This window comes from Marmota monax, unplaced genomic scaffold, assembly GCF_021218885.2.
Source record: "Marmota monax isolate L192 unplaced genomic scaffold, Marmota_monax_Labrador192_F-V1.1 WCK01_AAM20220418_F8-fsc00017, whole genome shotgun sequence".
Classification (NCBI taxonomy): Eukaryota; Metazoa; Chordata; class Mammalia; order Rodentia; family Sciuridae; genus Marmota; species Marmota monax.
In genome coordinates this window covers 3,733,913-3,752,742 of record NW_026695241.1, presented here as the reverse complement: position 1 = coordinate 3,752,742, position 18,830 = coordinate 3,733,913, and the positions used below count along the sequence as shown (strand labels likewise).

Here is an 18,830-nt window from a genome sequence, read left to right as displayed (position 1 = left end):
TAAATGATTTTTTTAAAAAAAAATCTACTTATAATATGGTAATAAAGTAGGGGCCTCAAAGTATTAGAATTATTACTGCTACAAAATTCTTACCTAAATCTGATCATGTTAGAAATGAAATGTATGTATATTATTTTTCTTTGAAGATATTCATGAAATAGCACTTCATGGACTTAATTTTTGGAAGCATTATCTAGCTAGGTTATGTAATAGATTTCTTGTAGGAAAGAAATGCTGTTGGAAGGCAGAATCTTGAGGGGACATTATTGTTGCACTCCATCTGTCCCTGTAGAGAGGAACATAATTTCTGGATAAATGATCATCATTTATAAAACTGCCTGTTTCAAATAGATTTTCTGGAACATTTTTTTTTTTTTTTGCCTGTAAATGTACATGCAGTAATTTTGTAATGAAGGACGGAGACTGAACAAGTGTCTACTCTTTCTGCCCCAGGTGAGCCTGTGCACACCCAGTGAGAACACGCCTACAGAAAGTTTGGCCCGGCTGGTGGCCATGGTATTTCAGTGGTTTCACTCCACAGCATACATGATGGATGATGAAGTTGGAAGCTTGGTAGAAAAACTGAAGCCACAGTTTGTCACCAAGTGGTTGAAGACAGTGTGTGATGTTCGCTTTGATGTCATGGTCATGTGCCTTCTTCCCAAACCCATGGAATTTGCCAGGGTAAGTGGAGGCCAATAGCTTGAACCTTGTTAGGGAGGAGGGCTCAGGGAGAAGCACCACCTTGACTGTCAGAATGTTGTCATTGTGGACAGAGGAGTAGCATCTCTCTTTCATCTTTTTAATTCTGACCAATAGCCAAAGAAGTTTAATAAGTGCATCTTCTGTGATGTGCTGCTTTGATGTTGGTTTGGGATATGGAAGAATGAATGGCAAAATGGATTTTTGAGGTATCTTTAAGAATTTAAGAAAGCATTCTCTCTTGACATTGCTGAATATATCTTTTAAGAAACAACCAGCCTGGAGTGGTGGCACATGCCTGTAATCCCAGTGGCTTGGGAGGCTGAGGCAGGAGGATCGAGAGTTCAAAACCAGCCTCAGCAATTTAATGAGGCCCTAAGCAACTCAGCAAGACCCTGTCTCTAAATAAAATACAGAAAGGTCTGGGCATGTGGCTCAGTGGTAAAGGGCATCTAGGTTCAATCCCTGGTACCAAAAAACAACCAACAGCATTCACAGCTTTTTCTGTGGGGTTGCTAGGGCTTAGTCCTTTCCTGGCTTAGTCTGTGGAAAGGCTACTATTGAAGAAGAGGGACTTTCTGTGGTTCCATGTATATTTCTAAAGACGGTGGTACAGTTCCTGCACTGCCATTTGAAATTCCAAAACTGCTCAGAGACTGCCAGAACACTTCTATTTTCCCAGTTTAGGGGGCAGATTTCTCTGTGAGTACCTTTTGCTTCTCTCAGTGGATCACAGGTTGCAGATGTACAGCTGAGAGCACCTCATATATTTTCAATATGATATAATTTGTGTGTAACCCAGAAAAAATAGATGCCCAAAATCAGTTTTTGGCAGGAATACATGAAATTTTTTTCCAAGTATTTTTTAAATATATTTTTTAGATGTTGATGTACTTTTATTTTATTCATTTTATTTATAGGTGATGCTGAGAATTGAACCCAGTACCTCAGACATGTTAGGCAAGTGCTCTACTATTGAGCTACAGCCCCAGCCCTCTAAGTAGTTTTTAAGTTTTATTTGTAATTTTTTTGTTTCCATTCAAAAAGACCTTTAGGCAATTTTCAATTTAAAACTGCATTGAAATAGGACACTTAAGGATAAAACAGAACACAGACCATCTGAAGGAGTAGCTTTTATTTGATTTCCAGGACTCAGTGATGTGTGCATTTATCCAGATATACTTCTTTTTTCTTTGGTGCCACCTACTGACTCAATTATAAATTTGAATTTTTACATAATGGAAATTTCCCATTTACTGGAATTCTTTGCCTGTGTTAATATGTTTTCTATTATTATTTCTCTTAGAGTGGTGAAGAATTGGTGTGATCCAACCCAGGAATATGAGAAGAAATTATTATGTTAATAGGAAAACTTTTCTTAATTGGGTCCAGTTTTTGGTGGTCTGAAAGTTAACTGATAATAGAGTAACAGTAGAGAAGACACGGTTTGTTTATGAGTACATGTGGGAGTACTCAATGATGAATTACTCCCCGAATAGACAGAAATAAAAGATTTATATAGCAAACCAAACAAAGGGTTTTTTTTTGTTTTTTGTTTTTTTAGGAGTTGGTGAGATGTTTTGGAAATTTTTTTATTTTTTATTTTTTTGACACTACTGCAGATGGGCAGGAAGTGGCCTGTCTGTATGGCAGCTGAATTCATAGGAAACTCCCTTGGGAGGGAGGTTTATTTTCTGGACTTTGTTTTAGTTCAATATTAGAAATTCAGATAAGGTTTCTTTCTGTTCCTTCTTTAGCTCAAATGTTTTCACTTTAAAATAATCTTGATGCCAATTCTGGGCGTTTGAGTGGATCCTCACCTTTCTTCCTCTGAAACTTCCCTTGAATTTTCACACTTACAAAAGAAGCTAGGTAGATTGCTGTGGAGAGAAGCTTCTAGTTAGGAAATGTGAGGTAAGAGATCTGCACACGGGAAAAAGCATAGATTAGCATGAGGAACAAAAAAGCAAAACAAAGATTAATGATTGTAGTAAATTATAAATCTAGTTTCTGAGTCCAGAGAACAGTAGTTGAGAACATTTTAGATATTGGACAGCCCTTTTTTGTATTTTTATTTAGAGACAGGGTCTCACTGAGTTGCATAGCACCTCACTTTTGCTGGTTCTCCTGCCTCAGCCTCCTGAGCCACTGGTATTACAGGTGTGCACTATCACGCCCAGCAAATCTGTGCAGTCTTGAACATCTAAATACATTAATGTATTTGACTAGTAAACTCAAGAAGATTAAAAATATAATGTTTATCATATGCAGTGCTAATAATTCTGAAAAACAGTTGCTTTTATTAAACCAACAATATTAAACGAGTTTTATTTACCAAAGATTTACACAGATCACATAAACTTAACACATTTGAGTCAGTTCCTATGTTTTTGAGACTTTTAGGAATATTTAACTTGTATAAGCACTTAATTTTTGAAACCTATTTATAATAGGGCTCTCTTGTAAAGGATTTTATAAATAATTTGGCAGTACTAGTAGCTAGAGGTAAGAAGAGAGTCCACATATACATAATGTCTATACAAAGACATATAGAGAGACAAAATAGAGACCTTGCAACTTTCAAAGGAGTACAGACTCACTAGTTTGTGTAAGGTTTGGTCTTCATCTTTGTCTGACTTTTATTTGAATTGTATTCTTGCAGATGGAATAAGTCCTTCCCTGTTCAATGCAAGGGCTAAAGCTTTTTTTTTTTTTTTTAACCAATATTTGTCAGAGAGACCTTTAACTCTTTTTATTTGCCCTGATATGTAGTCTCAGGGAGGTGTGCTAAACCTCAGGTGGTTGTTTTAGTCTAGAGAAGCTATTTTTTTCCCCATGAATACACCTCACTTCTGTAACCCCATCTCTACCTAAACAATGTACTATTTATGGTAGTCTTTTTTTTTGCCCCCAAGTTCTTTTATTTATTTATTAAATTCATTTTTCATTGGTGTATACATATATACACACATATAAATACACACTCATATATATAATCCCAATTTTGTGTGTGTATGTATATATATACACACATATACATATATGTGCGTGAATGTGTATATATATATATATATATATATATATATATATATATATATATAATCCCCATTGTATATACAAGTTGGATTCATTGTGGTATGTTTGTACATGGATATAGCATAATTTGGTAGATTTCATCCCTGAATAGATAGGCTAATTTTTCTGAGATGAACTAAGGAAAAAGGCACTGGGTTTTAAAATTTAAGTGTTCTGGGCATGGTGGCACATGTAATCCCAGTGACTCGGGAGGTTGAGGCAGGAAGATCATCGGTTTGAGGCCAGCCTAGACAACTTAGTGAGACCCTAAGAAATTTAATAACACTCTATCTCAAAAAGCTAAAAGGGTAAAAGGGTTGGGGGTGTAGCTCAGTAGTAAATCATCCCAGCATTCAATCCCAGTAACATCCCAGCATTCAATCCCCCCCCCAAAGTATTAAGGGTATTAATTGGTGTGTATCAGGAAAAATTAATTTCTCATATTTTATGTCAAGACGCAGTAGTACAGTAAAGTAACGGGCCTAATTCTGGGGCTTAAGCCAGAGTTCTTTCCCTTGGAGTCTGCATTTTAAAGAGGCTCTCAGGTTCTGTAGGAGATGTCTAAAGTGCCTGCTCTGGGTGTGTCAGGGGCATGTTTGCCAGTTACCAAGTTTTGTGTGGAACAAACAGTGAATTCTCAGGGTACTGTTGAGCTTTTACAAGGAGGCATTTTTAAGGGCAGTCGAAATTACCTGCCCTGAGAGCCTGCAGGTCTTATAGCCAGGCTGAGGGCTAGTTGATGTGAGGTCTCAGGGTGGCTGACTAAGCAGGCAGAGGCGTAGGGCAGCTACTATTTGAACTTTTCTTCTCCCTTAGGGCAGGAAAGTTCCTTTTTGTCCAAACTTTTTACAGTATCTGCAAGTATTGTGTGATGAACAGCAGAAGTTTGAGATTGGTAAGAAAGATGGGTGGCTCAGGGTTACTCCTAGAGCCACATTTCTGTTTTTATAAAGTCGGTAAGGCAAGGACAGTTGTTGGGGTTTTTTTTTAATATTTATTTTTTAGTTGTAATTGGACATAATACTTTTATTTTATTTATTTTTACATGGTACTGAGGATCGAACCCAGGGCCTCACATGTGCTAGGCAAGCACTCTACCACTGAGCCACAACCCCAGCCAGGACAGTTGTTTTTAATTCTTCAAAGAATTGGGTGGTGGCCTCAATAATAACATTAAGGGGATGGCCTGCTCATCCAACTAAATTATTTTGAATTTGTTTCTTTATATCAGAGAAAAAATTTCCCACTGATATAGAAATGAAGATTCCTATATTCTGGGGCTTTTGGATTTAGAGCTCTATGTTTTGGGAATGTTTTTTATAAATTGTTTAACAAAGCCTTTAGAATGTGTTGCTGCCCTCTGAGCAGTTTTACTGTAGTTCAGTTAACCTTCTAGGGAAGGCTTCTAGAACAGTTTCTATCAGAACTTGAACATCAGCCTTCAGCTGGATCATTTGTAGGAAAGGTGTGCAGGGAAGTTTGTAGTGGGTGTGGATCTTAATTTTAGCTCTAAATTTGATTTCTCTTCTTTAATTTTGTTGAGGGAGTCTTTTCGACTAGCCATGGTGCTTTTTTGTTTTGTTCTTTCCATTTGATTCTTTTATATGGGCAAAAGGACATTTGTTCAGTAAGTGCTCTCTAAAAATACTTGTATTTATTTTCTTTGTCTAAAGTGGTGTGTTTGCCCCCAGTGTTGGGCATTGAACCCAGGGCTTTGTGTATACTAGGCAAGTAATGTAGAGCTCCCCTGAGCTATGGCCCCAGCCCCTGAAGTTGGATCTTTTATTCCTCACTTACTGCTCTCTTCCCCCATTGATTTCAAGGTAACATAAGAATTGGTGATGTCTGAACTATTTTACCTCCTTTTTTCTTTTATTTATTTTTATTAATTTTTGTAATTTGTTTTAATTAGTTATTCATGACAGTAGAATGCATTTATGCACTTTGATATATATCAATCATAGATGGGATATAATTTCTAATTTTTCTGAGTATACATGTTATAGAAATGCTGTTACAGACTACAGTTACCAAATACAAAGTATCAAACCTTCTATTGGTCCCACAATTTCCTGTCTGCTAGGTAGCTTGCTTGCTAGGTAGCTGGCTGGCTGTGGTCTTTGTGGAGGAGGACTAGTCCTGTGCAGGTGTAGAGGTCATCTCACTTTCAGCTTATTCTCAGGAATGTCCTTTCAGCCACATAGGTCCTCGTGTTGCCAGGCACCTCTTCTGGCTGCTTAGTGTCACTGCTAGCTGTACAGTGTTGGTATATAGTCCATCACCCCAGTTCTACTAACCAGGCTGGTGCATATTGCCATAGGATCCTCTGGTTATAGTTCATGATATCATTTCTTTAAAAACAAAACAAAACAACTGTTCTTCCAGAGACATCTGACTTAAAAAATTGGGTCCCCAACTGTTCAGTACTCCTCAATAATAAAGTTGTTAACTGGTGTTCTTTCCATCTTTATAGGAGTCAGGTGTTATCCTTATTCAGCCTCTCTTGCCCAGGGTCCACTGTGAATTACAGACCATCTAGTACTTGGTCCTGTTGTTGACATCCCACTGAGCCACAAAAACGAGATTGATTATGTAGGCCTTGTTACAGAGTTGGACACAAATATCTCTGGGGTTGTTAGCATTATACTACAGCTGATGGGACCATTTGTATAGATTTCTGGCATCGTGTTCTTCCCAGAGAGGGATCCGCCGTCACTCACTTTTCAGAAGGCACAGCTCTGAATGGCATGGAACTCTCATTTTAGTGCATATTCCAACTGGCTAACCATATCTAACTGCTGGCCCTTGGCCTAGTAATTCTTGCAGGTGTCATTGGGAATGCCTTACTGGTGGACATACTCCCAAACCAGTAGCCTGTGAACTCCCTTACATGCTGTTGCTCCAGAACAGGGTGGAGGGTCCTGTGCCCTTCCTCTTGATGTTGGTCAGATCTGCCCTGGCACTGGGGCTGGTGTGTTCCAACAGGAGCTTCAGTACTAGGGGATGTTCCTGGTGACACTGTCATAGTTCACATCATCCACACTGTGCCAATCAAACTCCTGGTGACACTGTCATAGTTGACATCATCCACACTGTGCCAATCAAACTCTTGGGCAAATCCATTAGGGACAAGCACTCATGAGTCCAGGGGTACATCCTGTACCCCAATGGCACAGCTGATTGCCCAACAAGGGCCAGTAGCGGGTCTGGCCTGGAGGGTGGCAGAGGCAAGACTGTGCAGTGCCTGCTGCCTGCAGGAGCAGCAGCAGCAGCAGCCACAGCTGCACCTGCCTGGATGATGCCTTCCTGCTGGCTCCTGCCCTAGATCCTAAATCTTGTGCTGGCTTCCCATACCTGTGCTGGCCTTGGGCCAGCAAGCACCAAGCCAGCCCTCATGCTCCCATGTCCTGACCTTACCCCTTAAAAATCTTTTTGATCATGACAGTTTTTCCAAATAAAATGATCTATAATCTGGCCATTGACAATTTAGGATCTCCAAAGGCATTCTAAAATTTGATTCAAAACCAAGTCTTTACATGGCTTAACCATGAGTTACAATGCAAAGGAACCTCCATAACAATACATTCCAGGTTCTCAACATTACCAATGTCAGCTCTTTGAAGTCTATCTGTAATTAACAGCAACAATAAAAATCCCAGAAATAAATTCATTTTCTGAAAATAGCTAATCATCTGGGATTTTGATCAGCATGACACCAGATAGATATTTGAGTTTTAAAATAGAATTGGTTAATTTTTTAAATAATCTAGAATTCTAGATATAATCATTAAACATTTAAAATTGGAGTCATTGGGCAGGGGTTATGTAACTCAGAGGTAGAGTGCATTCTTAGTTTGTGCTAGGTCATGGGTTCAATTTGCACAGCCTAAAAACAAACAAATAAAACAAAAAACCAAAAACACACAGAAAAAAATTGGATTCATTTAAAATAAGATGATTTCCTATAAACCTTATCTTCCATGGTAAAGACTCGGGAACTGTCAATGGTTAACCCTTTGTTACTTTTATAAGAGAAATATAGTATCTTTAACATCAGAGTTAAAACAACTTATATTTGTAAATTTATGATTAAATTTTTTTCCTCCTCTAGGAAGTTGATGTACTATCTTGATCATTACAAAATGCATCTTTTTATTCACTAATTCAACCAGCCTCAAAACATTCTTAGGAAAAATTTGTGGCAGAATTTGCAGCTTAGAGAAAAACAGAACTCTACTGAAAACCATAACCTGAAAAAATGAGGAATTACAAAAAATAAAATACTGCAAGATAATTTTTAGAAGAATAAGGACTATGTTTTCTGGAAAAAAAATCTATAATATGAAGTGTGTTGTAGTAGAAAACCGTATTTCTCTGAAGCAAGGTGTAACTGCACATGCTATAAGGAATTTATCAAGCTTTAGAGATAACAATGCTCCATAGTATTTTCAATGATGTTAGGAAGAAATCTTTCTAATTGTCATTGTGATTTGGAAAGTACAAAGTAGAATAGTTCAAATTCAACCTGTGATCAATATTTGACCTATTTGTAACTATGTTTTCCTTTACTACTAATGGATCCTAATGTTCAGTTGTAGATTCTTACAAATCTCACTGAATATTCTTGGCCAAGAACTCCGATGTTATAGGCTCTGGCCTTTCTGTGTACCCATTTCCTTTAGGAAGTTCTTGAGTATGATTGTAACAGGAGTGTTTTGTTCTTTTCCCCTGTGGTTGTGAAAACCCCACCAGGTTGGTGGATACTGGGATAAGTCGTGTAGCACAGTCACTCAGCTGAAGGAAGGTCTCAACCGGATCCTTTGCCTGATCCCCTACAATGTGATCAGCCAATCAGTGTGGGAGTGTATTATGCCAGAATGGCTGGAAGCCATCAGAACAGAAGTCCCAGATAATCAGTTAAAGGAATTCAGGGAAGTATTAAGGTGGGTAAGTAGTTTAATGAAGTCACCGCAATTATATTGATATCTAACATTTATCAAGCATGTACTGTGTGCTAGGTACTCTACTAAGCATTTTGTGTAATCTCCCTTTTTAACAATTCTATGAGAATTGGGAAGCCACAAATAAAATAGCTACTATTAATTGAATCAAAATGATTTGAAATTGTTCAGAAAAGATCTTGTTCTTGAGGAATAATAAATATACATCACATTGTTTGCTTATTTTCAAATATGAATTGAAATTGACTGTGTTGGAAAAGTACAAAGATAAAATATTTTTAGAGGCTAGGATGCAGCTCTAATTCCTTAGAAATGTAATTCCTTCTGTTAAACCTAATATGCATATGGGCATTAATGTGATTCCATGTGAATTATTTATATGTATTTCTATGATGTAAACAATTCTCTTACAGTGAAACAAGTTATACTAATAATAGGTCAGAGCACAAACTCATCTAAAAGGTTTGGCTCTCCAAATAGGGTATAGTGAGAAATACTTTGGTGGTATCAGTTTACCCTCATGTGTGCCCATTGGTCATTTACTTTTGTTGCTCTGCTTTCCAGCAAAATGTTTGACATTGAGCTCTGTCCTCTGCCTTTTTCATTGGAAGAGATGTTTGGATTTATTAGCTGTCGGTTTACAGGCTACCCCTCCTCTGTGCAGGAACAAGCTTTATTATGGCTTCATGTAAGTGAATGATACTTATGATTGTTTGGGGTAATAGTTCTTATCCTAGAAGCTAAGTTCTTAGCCTTGTTAGAGGGGTGGGAGGTTTTGCAGGGTCATAAGTTCATGTGTTCATTGAGGATTATTGTAGACTAATATCTCCTAGTCATAAATAAATGATTAAATTTCAAATATATGTAGCTCTAGTTATGGTTATCAAATATAAATTTATGCAATAGTGTTACTGAATTCATAGAGATTTTTGGTCCTTATATTACTTGCTGTCTGGGATTCTGAAAAACTTTTAGTATTAAACAGGTCCTTTATTTGGAAGGGTGAGGACTACTGATTAAGGGAGGGAGTGGCTCATCTGCTTCCTCAACCGGGAATGACTCTCTTTTCTGCCTCTCCTGTGAACTCCAACCTCTCCTGTAAAGCCCAGCTCGGAGGGGTCTCCTCTGATGTTTCCCGCTGCTCTACACCCCCATTTGTCCATCGAGCGCTTTTCTTTCCCCACAGCTTCTCTGTGTGAAATCTGTTCTTTCTTAGAGTTAGTTTTTGTTTCTTCTCCTGCTTACACACTCCTTGGGTTCAGGGACTGGGTTTTATTTTTTTGAATTTACAACTCTCTTCATCGTTTCCTCTCATGCTTTGCATTTAATGAATATTTAATAAAAAATTATTAAATCGAGTTGAATATCTGATGTAAAGTTTTGGGCAGTTTCAGAAAATAAGGACAAATTTATTGTTTAGAGTAACTATGGTTATAGTTACTTTTTTACAATTTTCTTTTGCTGTGCTGGGGATTGAATCCAGGGCCTCATGCATTCCAGCATATTCTGTCCCACTGAGCTACGTCTCTAGCCTCAGATGCATTTCTGTGTCACACAAAGATGAACTCTTATACACCTTTCTCCTATGTGCCTTTCAAGTTGCAAAAAAGGCCTTTCTGGATTCTAAACTAAGGAACAATATTTTTTAGAATTAACAAAGAGTAAAGGGAGCATTTGAAAAAAAAAAGTCACCTTGGGATTCAGAATTTAACTTATTTTATCTCCACATAGATTTCAGTAAGATAATTTTTATTTTAGGAAAGCCGGTCTTTCCTATACAGGGCTAAATGTTGCCTCAGTATTCTGTGACACACCCCTTAAGCTGCAAACCTCTGTCCCCACCAGAGTTAGGTCAGATACAGTCCACAGGTTCTATGGATTTGGCTCTAATATGGCCTTACTGTGAAGGCAGTGTGCTGTAGTTGAAGGTTTCAAACTCCTGGTCTCACCTTTTGGGGAGGGGACTGGACAATACAGTGGTTGGAATTGAATCATATATGCATTAATTGGAAAATTTTTCAGAGCTCTTGCGTGCCAGGCACTGTAAGGTAGCTCTTCCCCCATACTTCCTTTCTGTAAGCAGATCATGGTGTGAGGGATAGTAACAGATAATTAAACGCAGCAAAAGTGGTAATTACTATAATAAACATATGTATAAAGCTCTAAGAAGCAGAGACTAGGGTTATTTTTTTTCTGTCTGAAGGAAGCAGGTATAGATTTCCAGGAAATTCTTTTCAAATAAGATGACTTGATTTTGGCCCAGAAAGACATAAGCTTGTACCAGACAGCAAGATTGGATGGGGTTATCAGGTGAGAGTGCAGAGGAACTCAAGGAAGATACGACCAGATTCTGTTGTCCAGGAGAAAGATGTGAGCGAAAGCAATAGCACTGGGTATAAGGAGGAGGGATAGCATCAAGAGAAACTTGATGATTTCTGTGGAAAGAACATGGCGACTTATTGGATATCAGGGTAGGGAAAACTCAGTTTAAAGACACCCTCGATTTTCTTGGTGCAAAAATTTGAGGATGACTGTAGAATATGAGTAAGTTTGAATGTCCTCATGCTTAATAGTTTGATTTAGGGAAAAAATTATCAAATGTAGCTTTCAGAGTTTTAAATTTGACATGTTTGGGGGGAATATGTCCTTTTTTTCTCCAGGTATTATCGGAGTTAGATATCATGGTTCCACTTCAACTCTTAATAAGCATGTTTTCTGATGGAGTTAATTCTGTCAAAGAACTGGCAAATCAAAGAAAATCAAGAGTCAGTGAACTGGCAGGGAACCTTGCAGCTCGAAGGGTAATTATTACCTGATTGTTCTTGTCTGTCTTAAGATTTAAAAAATCCTTGTCAGTTTTATCAAGCTTGAAAGTAGCATCATAAGAAATCTCTCTGAAGATACTTTTTAAAATCACATCTCATTTCAGTAATTTTAAAAGTACGTTAAATAAAAAACATTTATCTGAGATAGATTTGGTATAGTCTATAATCAATAAGTTATTGAGTTTTTTATTTTTCTTTGGGAAAAATTAATTTTTGCTCTCTCTCACTACTGATAAAAGGAAAAGACAAAACAAACAAACAAACAAAAAAAACATAGCTTTTTTGATGCCCCCTCTACCCCACCTCTCCTGATAAATGAGAGTTCATTCCAGCTACTGGGCAAATCAGTGCTTCACACACATTGTGAGGAGTTTGGATGGTTTTTTGTCTTTTGCTTTTTGTCATTGTGTTTTGGGAAAACGAAATCAGTTGGTGGTGACTGTAGATAGTGCTGTCAGTATGAACTAACTGAGCTCGTTTTATTGACCTCTTTACATCTCTGTGGATGAGAAAAGTGTTCAAAAACTGTTAGAAATTCTTGATACTGTTTCTGTGGGTAATCTGATGTGGTTTCTGCTGGCCATGTGCAGTTTCTGAGAGGCCGACTCTCCCTGGAGGGTGGGCAAGGACTTCCCAACCCTCCTGTCAGACCTCTCCATGGAACCCGCCTGTTTTAGTCAGCTTTTTGCTGCTGTGACCAAAAGACCTGACAAGAACAATTTTAAGAGGAGGAAAAGTTTACTTTGGGGCTTGTGGTTTCAGAGGTCTCAGTTCATAACCTCCGACTCCATTCCTCTGGGCTGGAGGTGAGGAAAACACCATGGTAGAAGGGTGGTGAGAAGGAAAGTGGCCCAGGACTGGACACCAGGCATCAGAAAACCATTCTGCTCTCCAGAGACAAATATATACCCCAAAGGCATGTCCCCAATGCCCCCCCCTCCAGCCATATCCTGCCTGCCTACAGTTATCCCCCAGTTAATCCCTATCAGGATCAATGCACTGACTTTAGGTTAAGGCTCTCGTGACCAATCGTTTCACCTCTAAAATTTTTTGCATTGTCTCACACATGAGCTTTTGGGAGACATCTCATATCTAAACCATAACACTGTCCCCATGCCAACTGATGTCTAGGGAATAAGAAACCTAACATGATGATAGGATCATGGTTTGTATTCATTACTCAAAAATAAATCACTTCTTTTTCATTGGCCTGTTAGGAACAAGCTGCCAACCACCTAATTTTATTTCTTTCTTCTATAACCTTTAAAATGGTATTACTTTGTGTGGTACTTTATTCTGTGCAAAGTATTCACAATGAACAATATCACAGAATTGTGTGAAGCAGTCAGGGAAGAACTCATTATCCTCACTTTACAGCTACTTAACTTGATACTTGGTAAGTGAAGTGATTCATAAATAACACTGTAAATATCCAGGTATTCCAATTCTTAATGGGGTGCTCTTCCTCTTTGCCTTAAAAATAGTGGCTGTGGAGCTTTCGGGTTCCTAGAAAGATCTTTATGAGAGAAAATATGATTTGAAAATAAAAGTGATACACAGTTATGACAGTCTGGGCTCTGATACAGAATTTATTCCAGATGGTTAAAATGAAGAGACTTTAATGGAAATTCTGTCTGTAGAGTTATGGAAAAGGTTATAGCAGCAATAAGAGTTGATGAAGCACCCAGAATCTAGTGACAGTCTGGTAGGAAGCCTCTATTCCCCTAGGGCTGAAAGAACAAGGAAGAAAGTTCCTGGCGCCAACTGAGAGCCGACACTAGAAGGAAGGGCTGCTGGAGAAGCTGCGGAGTGATGCGACACTTCCCAGGTGCAGCTCCAAAGCCAGGAAGTGGGTGGGGAGAAACACTCCTGCCTCCTGCCCTGCCAGCTGCAGGTGCTCTCTGGTGCCTTCATCCACTGAACCCACCTGGAGGCCAAGCAGCAAAGGAGCAGGGTATACTTAGTGCAAAACACTCATGGCATGAAGGTGGGCAGAGAAGGGCAATGAGGGCTGGAGGTGAGGCTTGGGGGATATATAAGCAGAGTTATATTATTATTTTCTTGTGATAGTTAATCATTATAATCTCCAGAGGCCATTCTTCTTTAGTCATATTAATCTGAGATTCTGTGCTTATTTTTCTAAAAATTATCTTGCATTATTTTACTTTTTGTAATTCCTCATTTTTTCAGGTTATGGTTTTTAAACTAGATTCAGATAATATAGTTTAATTGGAACTGTTTGATGGGATGAAAAATATGACAAATGCCTTCATTTTCCAGTGTTGATGTTTCATTCTTTGACAATTAGTCTGAAAACTTGGATGGTTCTTTCATTTTAATGTGTTGAGAGGATTAGTTGTATTTGGAGGTACTAATGTCATTGGGTAATGTCAAAGGAAATCTGTGTGACAGCTGGAAATGCCTTCTGTAGAGTCCCTAATTATTTTATGCAGCCATTTGAGCTTCTGTGAATTCATTTATGTGTGTTGCCTTTCTTTCTCGTAGGTGAGTGTTGCCTCTGATCCTGGGCGACGAGTTCAGCACAGTATGCTGAGTCCGTTTCATAGTCCTTTCCAGAGTCCATTTCGGAGTCCTATGCGTAGTCCATTCCGTAGCCCTTTCAAGAATTTTGGACACCCAGGAGGAAGGACTATTGACTTTGATTGTGAAGATGATGAAATGAATCTAAACTGTTTCATCCTCATGTTTGATCTTCTCCTGAAACAGGTAGCTGAAGCATGAGCTTCCCTTAGTTCAAAGGTGAAGAAGGAGGAAAAACATTGTATAGTGATTCTTTCCATGTGTTGGGCATCTTCACACTTACTGAAGTGATTTGAAAATAAAAGTGATACACACTGGCATCACTCAGGTCATTTTACATATTGCTTTGGAAATTTCTTAAATAGCCTGAAAACTACTTGTGTAGATATTTGCAATGATGCTGACATGTGAGAATGGATTTGAATTTTAGAAGATTATGGCTTCATTAGAATTGATTCTGTTGAATAAATTGGATGAACAAACTGGACAAAACTATTTTTGAAACAGTGAGGTACAACTCCATAGTGATGGGACTAATTTTAATATATCTTATGGGTTGATTTTCAAAGATAATTTTAAAAAAATAAATTAAAAAGACTTTTATTCTTAAATAATTTTAGATTTGCTGACAAGTTGCAAGGATAGTATAAAGAACTCCTGAGCACTCTTGTCTCAAATTCTTCAGATGTTAACATTTAGCACATGTACTTCTTTCTCTCTCTCTTTCTCTGTATGCATATAAATGAATTTTCTTAAGGAATCATGTGAGAGTAAATTGAAAACATGGTATCTTTATCCCCAAGTACTCCAGAGTGGTTTCTAAAAAATAAGGATATTATCTAACATAATCACAGTACAGTTATCAAATCAGGAAATATTTTATCTATCTTACAGAAATTACTCATTTAAAATTGATATAATAAAAGTATCATTTTTATATCATAAGGAAAAAAACACTGTTTTTTATCTAGGAACAATCTAGGGTCACTCACAGCAACAACTGGTGCTGGTTTCTTGGTCTTCTTTAATTCAGGACAGTCCCTCAGTTTTTGTTTATTGTGCATGTCTTTGACAGTTTTCAAGAATATAGTTTGGTTGTTTTGTTGAATGTGTTTCACTTTGAGTTTGTCTGACATTTCCTTATGACTTAATTTGGCTCATACGTTTTTGGCAGGAAGAACCAAAGATGTGATGTTCTGTCCTTTGTAGTGCATCATGTCAGGAGGCACAGATATAATACTGACCCCTTACTAGTAATAACTTTGATCACTTGGTTTACAATATGATTTCTGCCAATTTTCTCTATTGAGTCATTACAAATCAGCCCTGGGTATGTAGGAGTTCCATATCAGCAGATGTAACCAACCAAGTATTAAAAAAAATTTTGAAAACAGTGCATTTATAGTGAACATGTACAGACTTATTTTTTGTTATTATTCTCTAAATATAGTATAACAACTATTTATATAACATTTACATCATGTTAGGTATTGTAAGTAATCTAGAGATGGTTTGACATAAATGGGAGAATACATGTACATGACATGCAAATATTGTAACATTTTTATATAAAGCTATGGAAATTCATATATGTGGGTAGGTTCTGGAACCAATCCCCTGTAGATACCAGGGATACCTGTATTTTCCCTTTTGTAAATAGCAAGTAACTTGTAGGGAAACACTTTCAGATGATGAGATTTCCTTTTTTTTTTTAATGAGACTTTTTAGCACTGACATTCATTTCATGCCTGCATCAATTTTTACTATGATGGCTGCCAAGTGATATTTTTTATTTTATTCGGTAAGTTATAATCTTTAACTATGATTATTTATTTTATTGCTCATATTGGCCAGTGGGAGTCTGTTAAAGCTGGCTCTGTGTTCTTCTGACATGTTCATATCATTCTTTGAACATTTCCTTAATTTCTGGCATGACAAGATATTCCAGGTTCATCTTATATTTTCCTTGCCCCAGCCCTGGAATTGGCCATTTCTCCAAGGATCCCTGATTCCTATCCACTAAGTGGATTGCAGTAATTAGAAACCAAGATCTGGAAAGTAGATGAGGAATAGCATTTTTTTTAAGTGTATAAAATATCACAAAGTGATGCATTTTAAAACAACTCTGTTAAATGTTACATGTGATTTTTAAAATAATTCTCATTATTTTGTCTTGTGTTTATATTTTTTCTAGAAGACTCTTTGGAAACAAATATCGATCTATGATATTGAACCTATATTGTCATTAAATAATTTAATGTTGGTGTCAGTAGTGAAAATTATCTCCATCTAGTATATCAATGAAATGTTGGATAAAAATACCAAATTCCTTCTTCTTCTTCTTCTTCTTTCTTTTTTTTTTGGGGGGGATCCTTTTCCCAATGTCTTTCAGATGGAGTTACAAGATGATGGAATCACAATGGGTTTAGAGCACAGCTTGTCAAAGGACATTATTTCTATTATAAACAATGTCTTCCAGGCCCCCTGGGGGGGCTCCCACACCTGCCAGAAGGAGGAAAAAGCAATCGAGTGCAACTTATGTCAGTCTAGCATCCTCTGTTATCAGCTTGCTTGTGAACTCCTAGAAAGACTGGCTCCCAAAGAAGAGAGCAGGCTGGTGGTAAGTAGTGGAAGAAGAGAGATGACTTGTGTACAGTAGTAATGAAGATGGTGGCAGTGGTGTAAAGTGGTGTAATGGGGTCTTCCTCCAGGGTTATCTTATACTCTGTGCTGGGTTATATGTGAGACTGTACCAAAAGAAAGTTTTCCTATTACTTTCACTAACACAAGTTCCTGGAAAAAGACTGGAGATGCAGCCACATTATATGGAATTCTATTAGGTGGCTTGAGTTAGGGTTGTAGAACTCCATTCATGCAGTTTCCATAAACATAAAGCATTACTGGTATTTTAAAAGAACTTTATCACAAAGATTTAAGATTTTTTTTAGTTGCAAATGACAGTATATTTTGACATATTATACAAACATGGAGTCCATCTTATTCTAATTAGGATTCCAGTGTTGTGGTTGTACATGGTGTGGGGTGTGGAGATTTACTCTGGTATTTACTGAATTTCTGTTCTTTCCCTCCCCACTGGTGTTGTGTGTTAGCATCCTTATATCAGTGAGGACATTTGGGTTTTGGGATTGGCTTATTTCGCTTGGCATAATAGTCTCCAGAGCCATCCATTTATTAGCAAATGTCATAAAGTCATTCTTATTTATGGCTGACTAATATTCCATTGTGTCTACATTCCACAATTTCTTTATCCATTCATTTGTTGAAGTTTGGTTCCATAGCTTATCTATTGTGAACCGAACTGTAATAAGCATTGATGTGGATATGTCACTGTAGTATGATGATTTTAAGTCCTTTGGGTGTTGACTGAGGAGTGGGATAGCTGGGTCAAATGGTGGTTCCATTCCAAGTTTTTGAGAAATATCCATACTGCTTTCCAGAGTGGCTGTACCAATTTGCAGTTCCATCAGCAATGTATGGGTGTATCCTTTCCCAGACAGCCTTGCCACCATTTATTGTTACTTGTATTCTCGATATTTACCATTCTGATTGGAGTGAGATGAAATCTCAGTGTAGTTTTAATTTGCATTTCTCTAATTGCTAGAGATGTTGAACATTTTTTTATATATTTATTGGCCATTCATATTTCTTTTTCTGTAAAGTACCTGTCAGTTCCTTTGTCCATTTATTGATTGGATTATTTGTTTTTGTGGTGTGAAGATTTTTGAGTTCTTTATGTATCCTGGAGATTAATACTGTGAGGTGCAGGTGGCAAGGATTTTCTTCCATTCTGTAGGCTCTCTCTTCATGCTCTTGATGGTTTCCTTTGCTGTGAAGAAGTTTTTTAGTTTGATACAGTCCCATTTATTGATTCTTGATTTTACTTCTTGTGCTCCAGGAGTCTTATTGAGAAAGGTGATTCCTAAGCTGACATGATGGAATGCTGGGCCTACATTTTCTTCTAGTATGTGCAACATTTCTTGTCTAATGCCTAGGTCTTTGATCCACTTTGAGTTAGTTTTGAGTTGAGTTTTGTGCAGGATATGAGATTAGGGTTACATTTTACTCTACTACTCTATAGATTTTCAGATTTAATCTATATTCTATATAGATTTTCAGTTTTCCCAGCACCATTTGTTGAAGAGGCTGTCTTCTTCAATGTATATTTATGGAGCTTTTGTCTAGTATCAGATAACTGTATTTAAGTGGGTTTGTCTCTGTATCTTCTATTCTGTTCCATTGGTCATCATGTCTGTTTTGGTGCCAATACCATGCTGTTTTTGTTACTATATCTCTATTAGCTATTGTGAATTGAACCGTAATAAGCATTGATGTTGATGTATATCTCTGTAGTATAATTTAAAGTCTAGTGTTATGATGCCTCTGGATTCACTTTTCTCACTAAGGATTGCTTTGGCCATTCTAGGGCTTTTATCTTTCCAAATGTCCATGATTGCTTTTTCTATTTCTATGAACAGCATCATTGGAATTTTAACAGGAATTGCATTAAATCTGCATAGTGCAAATAGGAATAGTTTGGGTTCTTCTTTTCCTATTCATATCCCTCTACTTATTTTGCCTAATTTCTCTGCTTAGAGTTTCAAGAACTATGTTAAGTAGAAGTAGTGAAAGAAAGCATCCCTATTTTGTTCCAGTTTTTAGAGGGAATGCTTTCAGTTTTTCTCTATTTAGAATAATGTTGGTCTTG

The 18,830-nt window shown here is 37.3% G+C and overlaps 1 protein-coding gene across 12 annotated transcripts in view; it reads left to right on the top strand.

Annotated features, from left to right (window-relative positions):
• The window catches only part of Unc79 (unc-79 homolog, NALCN channel complex subunit), a 267,146-nt gene that overhangs the window by 119,430 nt on the left and 128,886 nt on the right, over window positions 1–18,830 (top strand). For all 12 annotated transcript variants that reach the window (XM_058577735.1, XM_058577733.1, XM_058577730.1 and 9 more), the window contains 6 exons: window positions 454–684; window positions 8,530–8,720; window positions 9,303–9,426; window positions 11,399–11,539; window positions 14,069–14,290; window positions 16,497–16,724. In XM_058577735.1, the coding sequence (XP_058433718.1) occupies window positions 454–684; window positions 8,530–8,720; window positions 9,303–9,426; window positions 11,399–11,539; window positions 14,069–14,290; window positions 16,497–16,724 (1,137 nt within the window). The remainder of the gene's footprint in view (window positions 1–453; window positions 685–8,529; window positions 8,721–9,302; window positions 9,427–11,398; window positions 11,540–14,068; window positions 14,291–16,496; window positions 16,725–18,830) is intronic.